Below are 12634 nucleotides of genomic sequence, written 5' to 3'. Positions count from 1 at the left end.
CTGCTGCTTCTAAGGACAACTGGCTGCTCCACATTTGTAATTTATTCCTTTTCTGTTAAATGTGTCTTTTCTGACCACAAGTTCATAAAAAGTCAATTTAAATGCACTCTGGTTCAATATAAATAAACATGAGGGGACGAATAATTATAATTCCACAGAATGAAGTCAAAGCACTTGTGATAGTTTTCTCTCCTTGTGCAATATTAAATCCACAAAAGAGGAAATTCGATTTTCTTATCAACCATGAAAACTTTATTGATTAAAAAGCTGCATTTGGGCTATTTTGGGGACAGGTTCCGGTACGCTCATTACATCGTCAATTCAGCAGAACACGGACGCCAACAATGGAATGCAAGGTGCTGCGACGGCTGCACGAGATTATCAGTGGATTTCCGTACGATGACACGGTACAGGTGACCACAGGTCCACCGGGACGAGCCTCCTTCGGGCGGTACTGTTCGTCTCGGACTCCGACCCTGGATACGAGGCGCAGTGGCCCGGTGCGGCCAGCAGGGCCCCGTGTCGTTAGTGGAATAAGGAGGACTGTGAGCGTGGCGGTCGCACCTTTTCTTTACGCCCTCGTTCCAGCCGCAGGCCTAGTCTTTCTTGGTCCTCTTGGCTTTGGCGATGTTATCCTGACGTTTCTGCTTTTTCTTCTGCTCCCGGTCACGCACCTCGATCATCTTGGCCAGTTTCCAGGAGAGCAGCGCGCTGGCGATGAAGAGCGGCGTGAGAGCCAGGATGACGGTGGTGAGGAAACCGTAGGGGTCTTTGGCGGCCCACTCCACCACGTACTCGGCCCACGCCCGGACGTCGATCATCCTCGCCAACGAGGCTTAATGCAACCTGAGGAAGGGAACCGGGAGAGAAAGTGCTTAATCACAGGCAGAGTTTAGTTTAGTTTATTAAGAATCCCCATTAGTCTACACCGTAGTGGAGACTATTCTTCCTGGGGTCCAGGCAAAAAAAAATTACAATACAAATACATAAAATGCAGTACAGCATGATCAATTATCACAAAAACACTTAGACTTAGAAAACAACATTTACATTAAAAGTAAAATAATAATACCTAAATACCTTAAATACCAAAAATAACCTAATCTACTATAATTTCCTTTCTGATTATTGCTGCCTTAAGTTTCCTTTTGAAATCACATTTATTTATTTATAGAGTGGTATGTGGAAAGAAAATACCGGCAATATTTCAGGACTTCCTGGTGACTTAATGGATAAGGCACATGCCACATGACCACATATTTCCTGTACAACTCTTTAATGCGACACATCAATGTTTTTAAAATACACCCATAGATATTAAAGGAACATCACCATCACTTAGTTCAATAATAACGATCATGTCGAGTCAAACTGTATGATAAAACGAGTCAGGTGACGCTCTTCAAAGTGGGAGTTCACAAGTAGTGAAATAATAGGAGTGGCTATGTAGCAATTTAGGTCATTAAATATCCAGTACTGCTGAGTCAAAGGCAATTGGACTCAAAGTAATCAAACATATTGAGAATCATGAGAATCATCATGAGGTTCTGGGACAGGGATGCCGTAGATTGTAAAGCCCTCTGAGGCAAATGTGTATTTTGTGATAATGGTCTATACAGAATAAACTGAATTAAATTGAATGAAACATCTTGAATTTGAAAACACGTTCCCGTTACTGCATACGAAACTGACAAAAACACACCTTACTGTACACTCCTGACTACATTTGTTTGTGTATTTTATTCAGTCAATCAAATCAAATACAATACAATATTATTCTATATAATATACAAAAGAGAAAGACTGAAAAGGTATAGATAGAAGCAAAAAATGCTTATAAATTCCAATCCTGAATTAAAATAAAAAATAAATCAGAAAATGTATGTAAAATAAAGAAAAAACAACAAACAAAATAAAAAACAACATATATTTATATATACTACCACATACATCTTCCATATAAATACGTTTTTAATCACATTTATAACTCAAGAATTGTTTTATAAATAATTCCCTTGAAAACCAAAAAGGAGTTCACCAGTCTTACATCCATTTCAACATTATTCCATATAAGTAAAGCGATGTTTCGTGGTCGGTGATACTTGTTGAGCTCCCACCTAACAGTCCGTCTTGAATCGATAAAGAGCGAGCGGCGAACGAGCGGTGTTACGGTTTAACAGGCGACCGTGTTAACTGGCGACTTTGAACCGAACGCGTCCGTTGTTGTCGTAGTTAGACAGGTGTTTAAAATAGGAAGAAAACACGTAGCTATACCCCCGTGAATGCCGCATTGTTTAATTGGTATAGTATATTTTATTATGTATATGGTTTGACGCGACACTGTATTACAACATTAAACCAAAGCGGCATTCACGAGGACAGCTATACGTGTCCTCTATCCTATTTTTCCAACGGCCGTCGTAACCACGACAACAACGGACGTATTCGGCTGATAAGTCGCCAGTTAACACGGTCGCCTCTTAAACCGTAACACCGGCAGCTCGAAGCTAGCGGCAGTTAGCTTCTGATTACCGCAACTAACGATTCACTCATATAAACAGGATAATATGACAACTCCACACGTTCCGCCACTAGGAAACATAAACATGTATGAGACGCAGATGATATAGCGATAGTTAGACGTGTGCTAACGTTAGCACAGGTAGCTAACGCTAACTAACTAACCCCCGCCCGTCCGTAACGGCCTAACTTTAGGGGCCAGAGCACTGACGTCCAGCTAAAGGTGGAACAGAAACGACGAGACAACCACTCTATATAGTTCACATTCAATTCATGGTGAAAACGAACTGAATTATTAAAAAACAAGCTTACCAACGTGGAGAGATGGTGTTTATATCCACGATAATAAGTACCCGCTCCTCCCTGTTCTGGGAAGTGTAGCGTAAGGTGACGTGCTGCCGCTCGTGATTGGATATGACGCACTCCTGGTGCATGATGGGACTTGGAGTCCTTCATGCTTCGCAAATGGATTTTTAAATAACTTTTTCTTTTGCATTTTCCACAAAAAGATTAGTCCTTGACATCGAGAAAAGAAGAAAAAAATAATATATATATATTTATTTATATATTGATATATATATATATATACAACAAAATAAAATCAGCACACATCCCCTCCCACATGTTTATACTTATACATCTGCCATCCAAGAGTAGGACCCAATGAGGAGGGAAGGACCAAACAATCACACTAAATACAACCAAATGATAAGCATTAAATACAATGATGAAATAACTAAAGAAAGGTACAAGACGTTAATGTGAAAAATAAAATTACAAATTAAAAATAAATACAAAATCAACAGACACCCACATTTTTCCAAGACCTCTTTGTTTTGCAGTTGCACTCTATGTGTACAACCTCAACCCCTCTCAGTTATAACATCTACATCCGATATCGACTCTAGATATAACGTCACGCACGCCCATCTTATTGTGAAGATATCTAATGTCATTTGTAGTTTTGCAGTCATTTTTTCCATTGTATGGACCTGGTTTAATCTCTGTCTCCACAAATGGATTTATAAACTATCAAAATACGGGGTGAAAAAAAGAAGCAGGATTTATTGCGCTATTACTGAATCACAATATTCCAAACAAATTAAGTCCATGTACAGTGTTGTAGAAGAATGAATGAAAAGATGGTCATAACACAATTATGTTGTTGTTATTTTATTCTTAAAACATTTTTGGAACATGAGTATTTGGCACAATGTGACTTTGCAAGCATGAACCATACTCTGAATGACTGTGAAATCAAAGCATGTGCGATTGTTTTATTTATCTAGGGTGCAGAATTAAAAATGTGGACGTGAAAATAAGTTAAACGTCGTGTCTTTGTGAGGAATGATTGTGTCGGATTTTTTTAAGTTTTGAAAGCAGACTCTAAAAGTGTGGTTATCGCTCTCTTGCCTGCCAGGGTTCCCTATAGTTTGTCTGTGTATGTGTATGTGTGTGTGTGTGTGTGTGTGTGTGTGTTTCTCATCATGAACATCCTGCCAAACAATGTCTGCTGGACAGTAATTATTGTAAAATATTGGATATAGATTAACAATACAAAACACAATGTGAGAATCAGATCACATCTCCGTTTGCTGTTGACCCTTCTGTGCATGTGTTGAACTGCTCTGTCTGAAGTATAAAGAAAATGAAAAAGTAATAGATGTGTCAACAACAAAAAAGAAAGGCAAAAGACTCCATTGGCCCTCTGGGAAAGATGACTAACATAACAAAAAACGGACCTGCTGGCTTTGTGAACTTCCTGTGGGGAAGTATTGAAACCAAATCAGGTTAGGCCACATCTGCTCGGTCCATACAGCATGGATCACTTTCAGAGCAGTTCAAAGGCCATCCTTTTAGACCTACTCACAGTGGAAGGAGAGGGGCAGCTGCGAACACATGCAAAAGACAAACACATTGCGAGCACACTTTCTGGTTTGCCGGCATAGTTTTGGCCACGTTTTTATAGACAATCTAAAAACAGATCCCCGATCTGGTGGTTTTCTGTTATATGTCTATAATCATTAGCTTCTGTTACATGTCTCACGAGGCAGGGAGAACCCAGGGGGTGGGCAATGCAGCCGCACCCTAAACCCAATGACTATTTCTCTCCGATAGAAGTGGGCCCCCTTTTCATGACGCAGCTATTCAACTAGCATTAACAACAGACAGGAAGTAGGACCATAAAACAACTGCACCACAATAGTAAACCAGCTCAGTGGTGTGTGTCATAATGATTACAAGAAAATCCACAAGTCTGGCCAGACATTGTGGAATTTCCAACCTCCTTTGAATCCCTTTTTTCCCTGTTGATAGACCGTAGTGAGTGTAGAGCAGAGAGGGCATGCCTTTTCAGTTTAAAATGGTATTGTACCGATTCCAAGATAATCCATGATGACATCACCAGGGTTCTTTGAATTTATACTCATCTCCATGTGTAAAGATCAGTGGAGTACTTCTTTAAAGTTAAGAAGATCAGTGTGTATTTCTGTGTGAGAGAAAGAGAGAGATAGAAAAAGAGAGATTTTTTTTCCAGCGTGCTAGTGATTGAATGTCCACAGGCCGCAGCATATAGTAAACTGACCAAAATGACTGATTAGTGGCTCCAGAGGACGAGCATGTCCAGCTCCAGATACCTTTATGTTCCTCCTCCCACGCCCTCTCCGCCTCTGACAGCCGAGAGTCCTTTGGACTTGAGCCTCGAAAACAACCACCGCGGTGTGTTTGAAGAAGCTGGAGCCCGGGGTGGTTAGCACAGGCTCCAAAGGGGGGGACAAGTCAGTTTTCTTGCCCCCTTTTACCCCTGTGGGAAACTGCAAGACCGCCCCTGGATTAAGACCCCGCCTTTAAACTCAAATAAGAAGGAAACTTCAAACGCCGTCGGCCGCCGGGGCTCTTCCCTCGCGCTCCTCCCTCGCGCTCCCGACCGGCTTCACAAAGGATTTGCCGACGTTCGGGAATTCCGCCTCCAGTTCCTTTTATAGCGCCACTCGTGCGCTGGCTGCGCTCCAGGATCCCGCCCATCCCGGTTACTTTGACAACACAAAGGACTTCACGGAACTCGCAAGCGCCGCCCCCTTTCCAAATAAGGGCAGCCTCTCCATGTACGGCAAACAATCGGTGCGAGATTGCCCTTTTCTCTTCCTTATCCCGTTTATATGATCGGAGAGGAACTGCGCTTCAGGTTGGAAGCGGTGCGATCATGGCCGAGCGAGTCCAGCAGCCCCCAGCCAAGCGGCTCTGCTGCAGGCCCGGCTACAACCCGGCGTGCAGGCAGGGCCAGCGGGCTGGAGGAGTCCTGTGTGGCGGCGCGGGGTCCGCTCCGGGAGGGTCGGGGAACGGGAAAACGCACAACCCGGAGTCGTTGCTCGACATCGCGGCGCGCAAAGTCGCGGAGAAGTGGCCGTTCCAGAGGGTGGAGGAGCGGTTCGAGAGGATCCCGGAACCCGTCCAGCGGAGGATCGTATACTGGTCATTCCCGAGAAGCGAGAAGGAGATCTGCATGTACTCCTCGTTCAACGCCGGAGGAGAGGAAAGTGGAACTAGCGGGGACAATAATGACGAGACCCAGCTGCCTTTCCTCCGGGGTGTCACTCTGCTGGAGGGTGGCTGGGTGGACAACGTATTGCAAGTCGGTGAGTGGACTGTACCGTTACCGAAATGCAGGGGAAAAACGCCGACCATAAACAACACCTCTAACTGGCGCTGTTTGCCCTCTTTTCTATGGATCCATATCGCACTTTTAAAGGGCTTGCGCTGGCCTCATAGCCCGGTGTGTTATAAACAATGCAGGGTATTTCCACCACAGTCTATAGCTGTGTGAGAAGAGCCTATTTCCAGATAAGCGCGTAATAGTAGCCCACTTCTCCCTGTTTGCGCCCACTGAGCTGCGCGCATTGAATTGCCCAGAGCCATCCCGATTGGAAGCTTAGCACTTTGTTCCTATTTTTATGTCTTTCCAGCTCTCCGTGCCCCCACCGATGGGTACGCAGACAAAAGCCCCCTATATCTTTTCACCGCTGGCTAAATAGACGATATTTAGAAAGGGTGGGAGGGGACGGTGATTTAAAGACACAGTGCTTCTATTTTGTTTGCCAAACACCTTTTGTGAGACGGACTGAAGCTCCTCTGTTTTCCTCCCGATATCCAGTCAAAGCCCAGGCTGCGCGCAGCTGGGGAAGGCGAAGATACATTTTTGTCTTCTTCTTTCTGTCGGCTGCATTATTTTGTGTTGTTGTTGGTAAAGCTCGGAGTAAACAGAGGGTGCTGGAGGCTCAGCAACCCCCCTGCCTGCCTCCCTGTCTGCCTGCTTGGCTGGCTGCCTTTAGCCAGAGCCACAATATTTCACTGCAATCGTCAGTGCAATAGACTCAGCTGTCAATCCGTCTCCCCACCCTTGGAAACGGTTCAGGATTCTAATCACATTACCCTCCCCAGTTCATATGAATCTTAATGCATTCTGCAAACAAGATTTTATGCATGATCTGCCTCCTCCCTCCCTCCCCATATCTATCTCTCCCTCGCTCTCTCGCTTTCTCTCTCTCTCTCACTTCTTGGCTTACTATCCCTCCAAAGAATCCGTGTGGAGATGGCTTCAGCTCTTGTGGGCTCAGAGAATGTGCAGTGCACAATAGTAGCCATGGAGCAGGCAGACAGGCAGGCAGCTCTCTCTCTCTCTCCCCCTCTGGCCTGTTTACCAGATTCCCCAGCATTAGACTCATTTATGTGCTCACTCTTGTTTTTTGAGGGGGTGGGGGGCTTCGGGGGGGGGGGGAAGCTGTACACTCGGCACAGGGGTGAAATAGTGTACGCCCGCCAGTGAGGAGTTCTGTTTAAGTGCGTTTTATTTGGAGAATAATTTGGAAATGGCGAAAGAGGGGAATGGGGTCATTTTCTTTGGCCATGCGTTTGTTTTTGTGTGTGAAAGAGGGAGAGGGAGAGGGGGGGGGAGATTATGCGTGGGGGTTTGATAAACACAGAGGGGGGATTGTGCATGCATCTGTGTGTGCATGTGTGTGTCTTCGCCTGCACAGGCTGTCAGTCTCATCCTGCATGCTCACAGAGAGGGAGGCTGACAGGCGAGTATACAGCAGGAGGAGGGCATGTTATGCTGATTGCAATTTTCGCCCCAGAATTTTCTTCTTCTTCTTCTTCTTTTTCTTCTTCGGGGCTGGGGAAAAATAAAGCCAAGGAAGAGAACATGATAAATAAAAGATGTAATCTACTCCAGGGGACAGGCAGCCACTGGAGGATGAGGGCTTAAAAGCAGGGCAGCATGGGAGGGGGGGCTGTCAGCCACATCACACACCACATGTATTGGCCCATCAAACACATACAGTGGGTCTGGCCTGGGAAAAAAATAAATAAAAGTGCAGGGTGGTTGTGAAGGGGGAGTTTGTGTGTGTGTGTGTGTGCACATGCTGTCAGTGGGATGGGATTCGGTGTTGATGATGAAAGACAGTAGAGCAATAGAAGAGATGCGGAGGTTATTGTGTATGGGGGTGGGGGAGCTAATATACTTGAATGGATCTGCTGTCGCTGTATTCCTTTCCTCCCCCTCTCATCTCCTCCACCCCCCTCTCCCAAGTGAGCAGCTATAAAACTCTCCATATTTACTCCCCTCAGGCCAACTACCAGCCCCCAGTCTCCTGTGATTATTTATCTTTTTCTCAAAGACATTAATCACACGCCTTTTTCCTTTTTTCCCCCCTCCATCTCGTTCCATATATCAGTGCTGCAAAGGGAACGGGTAGAGGGGGTGGTGATGGTGGTGGCGTTTAAGGGGAAGAGCAATAGATCGGGTGATATCAAGAAAAAGAGGGGAAGCCTAGAGGGAAAAAGTGGGTGGAAAATGCAAAAGAGGAGAGAGGCATTGAAATGGTGATTGCAAGAGAAGGGGATGTCTAAAAGTAAAGAATGAAGCACCGAGAATGGAAGAGAGTGAGATGGATAGGTTGTTCTTCCTCCCATGCGAGCTCATCTGTTCTGATGCCAGCCTTTGAGATAAATATTCATATATGAATGCAAGTGTTATCTCGCAGTCCGCTGCTCGTCCTGTTACAGCAGTGTTATAACAAACCCCAGCTCCGGCCCTCTTGCACTCGTTCTGCTGTCGAATCGGTGATGAATTTGTCAGCTGCTGAGCAGATAGCAGAACACATACCTCACCTCGACCTGTGTGAAAAGGCCCAGTGTGTGTGTGTGTGATAATGCATGCAGGAACTGCAGATGAGCGTAGTTACGGGAAGTGCCCGTAACCGTCTGTTTGTCTTGAAAATGACATTGTCATCAGCTGATCGCAGAAATACCAATAAATCTCCCCGGCGGGCCGAGTTGTCTTCGGCGCGTCCGATCGGGGCTCGACGAGAAAACCTCCAGAGCTCGCCCGCTCCGATCCGAGCATCTGTTCTCCGGCCCCCTTGCGTAATTTGGACTCGACAGCTCATCGTGCTGAAAGGAAGGCTAGTATTATGGGACCCCGTCCTCTAATTATAGAATCCTAATCCTATGGCTCTAACATGGCATGACAAAGCATGTTTGCACTTCATTACCCTCCTTCCTGTTTTAGTCCTCCAGTCTGGGTCAAGTTCATCCCCTCCTCTCATTCATGTACGACATGTCCTACTCCCCCCACGCCCCCTTCCTTTGGCCCCTTGTCCCCATATTTCTAACTCCCACCGCTCTCTATCTGCCTTCAGGGCTTTGTGCCAGGAGGTAAATAAACCATACCCCCCCCCCCTCCACACACACACACACCACCTCACTCTCACTAGCCCTGTGTCCTTATGGAGTGACATCCTGATGCCTGGCATGTGTCGCTCTCTGCAATGTCATTAGCGTGAGCTACATGCTACAGCCTATTTATCCAGCTCCCCTCGCGAGGCTAATTATTCACATGAAGCTACATGTCACGAGGTTGTCGGAGGCCAGAATGAAAGCAGATACGCACATCCCGTCGCCTATTTCGGTGGATTTTCCACGGCGCCGGCGTTGGACTGGATGGCCGGCATTATTTTGCCTGTTCCGCTGCTTAAAATACCTCTGAATGTCCGCGGCAGTCGTGCCTGTTTGGGTGTGAATGTCAACCTCCTCTGCTCCACGGCTCTGTGTACGTCTGTCCCGGGCTCATAACTCAGGTTAATTTGTTTCACGCTCGGGAGAATCTTAATTAGGTTTCTGCGTCATCTACTCTCACCCTCTTTTTTTTATCTCACGATATCAATGAAACGTTGTCATAACAAACCGGGCGGGTGGTTCCCTGCTTTTGAACCTGTTCCTTTAAAAAAAATGTTTTTATAACACAGCTTTTGAACACCCCAACACAGTAAAACGCCTGCTTTAGGAGCCACGTGTCATATCCTATTGACTTGGATACACGTGTGCTTAGTGCTCAGGCGGAACCGTGGCAATATCAGACATGATTCACAACAATGCAACACGCCGACTCGGACGACCCCCTCAAAACCAAAAGGGCTGATAAAACAACAAAGAACATTTGCACACACTCGTCGGTTATTGTTTGCGTGACAAAAGCGTCGAGCCAAATGCCGAGGAGAAATCTGCACCACTTCCAAAGGTGCTGTGACACAACGAGCATGTTTGTGCAGGAGCACTCTCGTGCTCAAACGTGCACACACACACACACACAGACATTTTTGCACTCTGGACTTTTTTGAACTAATAATTCACGAGGCTTTTCAAAGGGATTCTTGAGGACCAACATCAACATTTCAAGCGTTTCGTCTGCGAGAGGTGCAGAATTTAAGACGCCAAACGTAAATCTTGCACGAGCACGTCGCCTGCGAGGTGCTGTCGGGCCCCGAGCCGTGTTCTCTCTGGGTGGGTGAGGGCTCGTTGTTTTTGTTTGCGTGTGGGCCGTTTCTTTTCATGTGGGGCGGCACTGGTTTTATTTTCCCGTTAGGTTCGGGAAAATCCTTTATCTTTTTACAATGCCCGTGGAGATTGAGCACACATGCCTTCCACCAGAGACGGGAGAGAGACGGAACACATGCTGTTCCACTGTGTGAAACCAACAAGTCGTAAAGAGGCAGGACTGAGACGCTGACACAGTTTGTGACGCGAGACTTTCGGAAAATAATTCACGCAAAAAATAACAACAACCCCGTTTTGATGTTATTCCAAATGATAAACTACGGAGCAGTTATTTTTTTGGACGTAATCTGTCGGGTGCCGCTTGCGGACCCGGCTCTTGGGTGAGTGCGTCGAAGGAGCAGTGATCCTGGATCCGGTGCCTCGGGTCTACCCCCAGCCATGTGACTATCCCTGGGCTTGTATCGTCATGGAAACATGGCTGAGTCGAGAGCTAGTGTAAACAAATGGCCGTCCAAGAGGGAGGAGAGTGAATGAGAGAGACAGAGAGAGAGAGAGGGGGGCAACAACCGCATCCATGTGTAGAGACATTGAGTCTTTGGGGAAAGTGCTCTCTCTCTCCCTGACTGTGTGCATCAGAGAGCAGCAGATTCCAGGCCTTTGTCTCATTATATCGGCCGACTGGGGGAAAGAGACGTGCTACATTTCATCTGCCGCTTCGTAGGAAGACGCTAGCTTAGCTTAGGGTTTCTTCGTGCGCATCAAGTTTTTTTTAGACAAAATATTGTGCGTTATTTAAAAAAAAAAAATCAGTTCACTATCACCATAGTTTGCTATGGGACATTGCTTGGTGTAGGATAATACGAGGGAATGAGTGAGTTTTTGTACTTCTAGCTGCACAGAGTATCTTCCTAGTCAACTGAAGTTGGAATAAGCACCACTATAAATGTGATTGTATGATAATAACTATCACCCGAAGGATTTTCAGTGGCGACTCAAGTTTCCCCCTTCGATAACTTGCAGCCAGCCGGTTTTCTGTCTGGGTGGCCCCCGCAAAGACCGAGCCCATGAAGCGAACCCTGGCGTTGTGGCGCTGTGCCCATCGAGTGGGAGATGACCAGTGGTTCTTCGACCTGCATGTCATGTTCCCACCGCGTCACAAGTTTCCAGAAGGTCCCAAACCGTGACGCGGTCCCAACTCCAAACTCTAACCAAGCCCAGGCCCAGATGTGCCTCTAGATAGATTATTCCCACCACAGACCATAACTTCCTTCGAGCCAGCCACGTTCCATCTCCTACACCCAGTCATAACGGTCTCCTGCTCTTCACATTTCCAAGACTGTACCCAAAATGTACCCATTAGACAGGCCCTGCTGCCATCTCCGGCGAGCTGGGTCCGCCTTGTTTCCAGTCTTTCCAGCTGACTGGAGCCAGCCTCCCTCCGAGTCCCATTCCCGGTCCCAGACGTAGCCGACTCCTCCCCTCCCTAAATCACCATTCCCAGCTCCAGCTCTAGCCACCTTGCGTCTGCCACGCTCCCAGGGCCTATTACAGGGTTCGTACGGTCATGGAACACCTGGAAAAGTCATGGAATTTTAAATTGGTCATTTCCAGGCCTGGAAAAGTCATGTAAAAAACTTAAATCATAAAAGTTTGGGAAAAGTCATGGAAATTTGTTATATTCACATGTTCATTTACGCCGAGTTTAAAATAATTCATATGTTTTTGAAAGGAAGACACTCAAAATCTAAGCCGGTGTGCGCTCTCATACTATCGGCGCAATTATTATTTTTTCTCGTTGCAAGTGAACGCACCTTAACTGGAAGGTTCGCTGGCCATAGCAACAGCAGCTCAGGAAGCAGTCGGGATAATGTGATTTGTTTCATCTTAACCCTCCTGTTACCTTTAGGGTCAATTTGACCCCATTCAATGTTTAATGTCGGTGTTCTTTCGAGTCAATTTGACCCCAGGCTGTTTTTCACTGTCAAACATATAAGAAATATCAACTTTTTTATATATTTAAAGGGCTATTTAGGTAGTCGACAAACAAACATAAAGTACCTCACACTTAAACTTGGGAAACAATATTAATTCTAATAATTTTCTGGAGGTTTTAATTGCTGGGGTCAAATTGACCCCAAGGGTAAAATATGTCAGTAAATATAAAGGTAACAGGAGGGTTAAACCTTGAATGGGGTCAAATTGACCCTAAGGTAACAGGAGGGTTAAGGTGTATTGTATGCTTTGTAATTCTCATTGTCTGAATACTACATTTTCAAAAATG

The 12634-nt window shown here is 45.9% G+C and overlaps 2 protein-coding genes across 2 annotated transcripts in view; one reads left to right on the top strand and one right to left on the bottom strand.

The window, feature by feature from the left end:
• Nucleotides 1-224: 224 nt before the first annotated feature.
• On the bottom strand, nt 225-2928 carry smim15 (small integral membrane protein 15). Its single transcript, XM_056420182.1, has 2 exons — nt 2833-2928; nt 225-846 (listed from the first exon to the last, which is right to left on the bottom strand). The coding sequence occupies exon 2, from the start codon at nt 819-821 to the stop codon at nt 597-599; it is 225 nt and encodes a 74-aa protein (XP_056276157.1). The 5' UTR covers nt 822-846; nt 2833-2928; the 3' UTR covers nt 225-596.
• A 2189-nt stretch (nt 2929-5117) lies between these two features.
• LOC130197455 (zinc finger SWIM domain-containing protein 6-like) overlaps nt 5118-12634 on the top strand; it is a 51437-nt gene continuing 43920 nt past the window's right edge. The window contains exon 1 of the mRNA XM_056420177.1: nt 5118-6155. Within this exon, the coding sequence (XP_056276152.1) occupies nt 5723-6155 (433 nt within the window). The 5' untranslated portion in view covers nt 5118-5722. The remainder of the gene's footprint in view (nt 6156-12634) is intronic.

The sequence above is a fragment of the Pseudoliparis swirei genome, chromosome 7 (assembly GCF_029220125.1).
Source record: "Pseudoliparis swirei isolate HS2019 ecotype Mariana Trench chromosome 7, NWPU_hadal_v1, whole genome shotgun sequence".
NCBI classification, from domain to species: domain Eukaryota; kingdom Metazoa; phylum Chordata; class Actinopteri; order Perciformes; family Liparidae; genus Pseudoliparis; species Pseudoliparis swirei.
The sequence above is the reverse complement of the archived record's forward strand: the minus strand, read 5'-3'. Positions and strand labels throughout refer to the sequence as shown.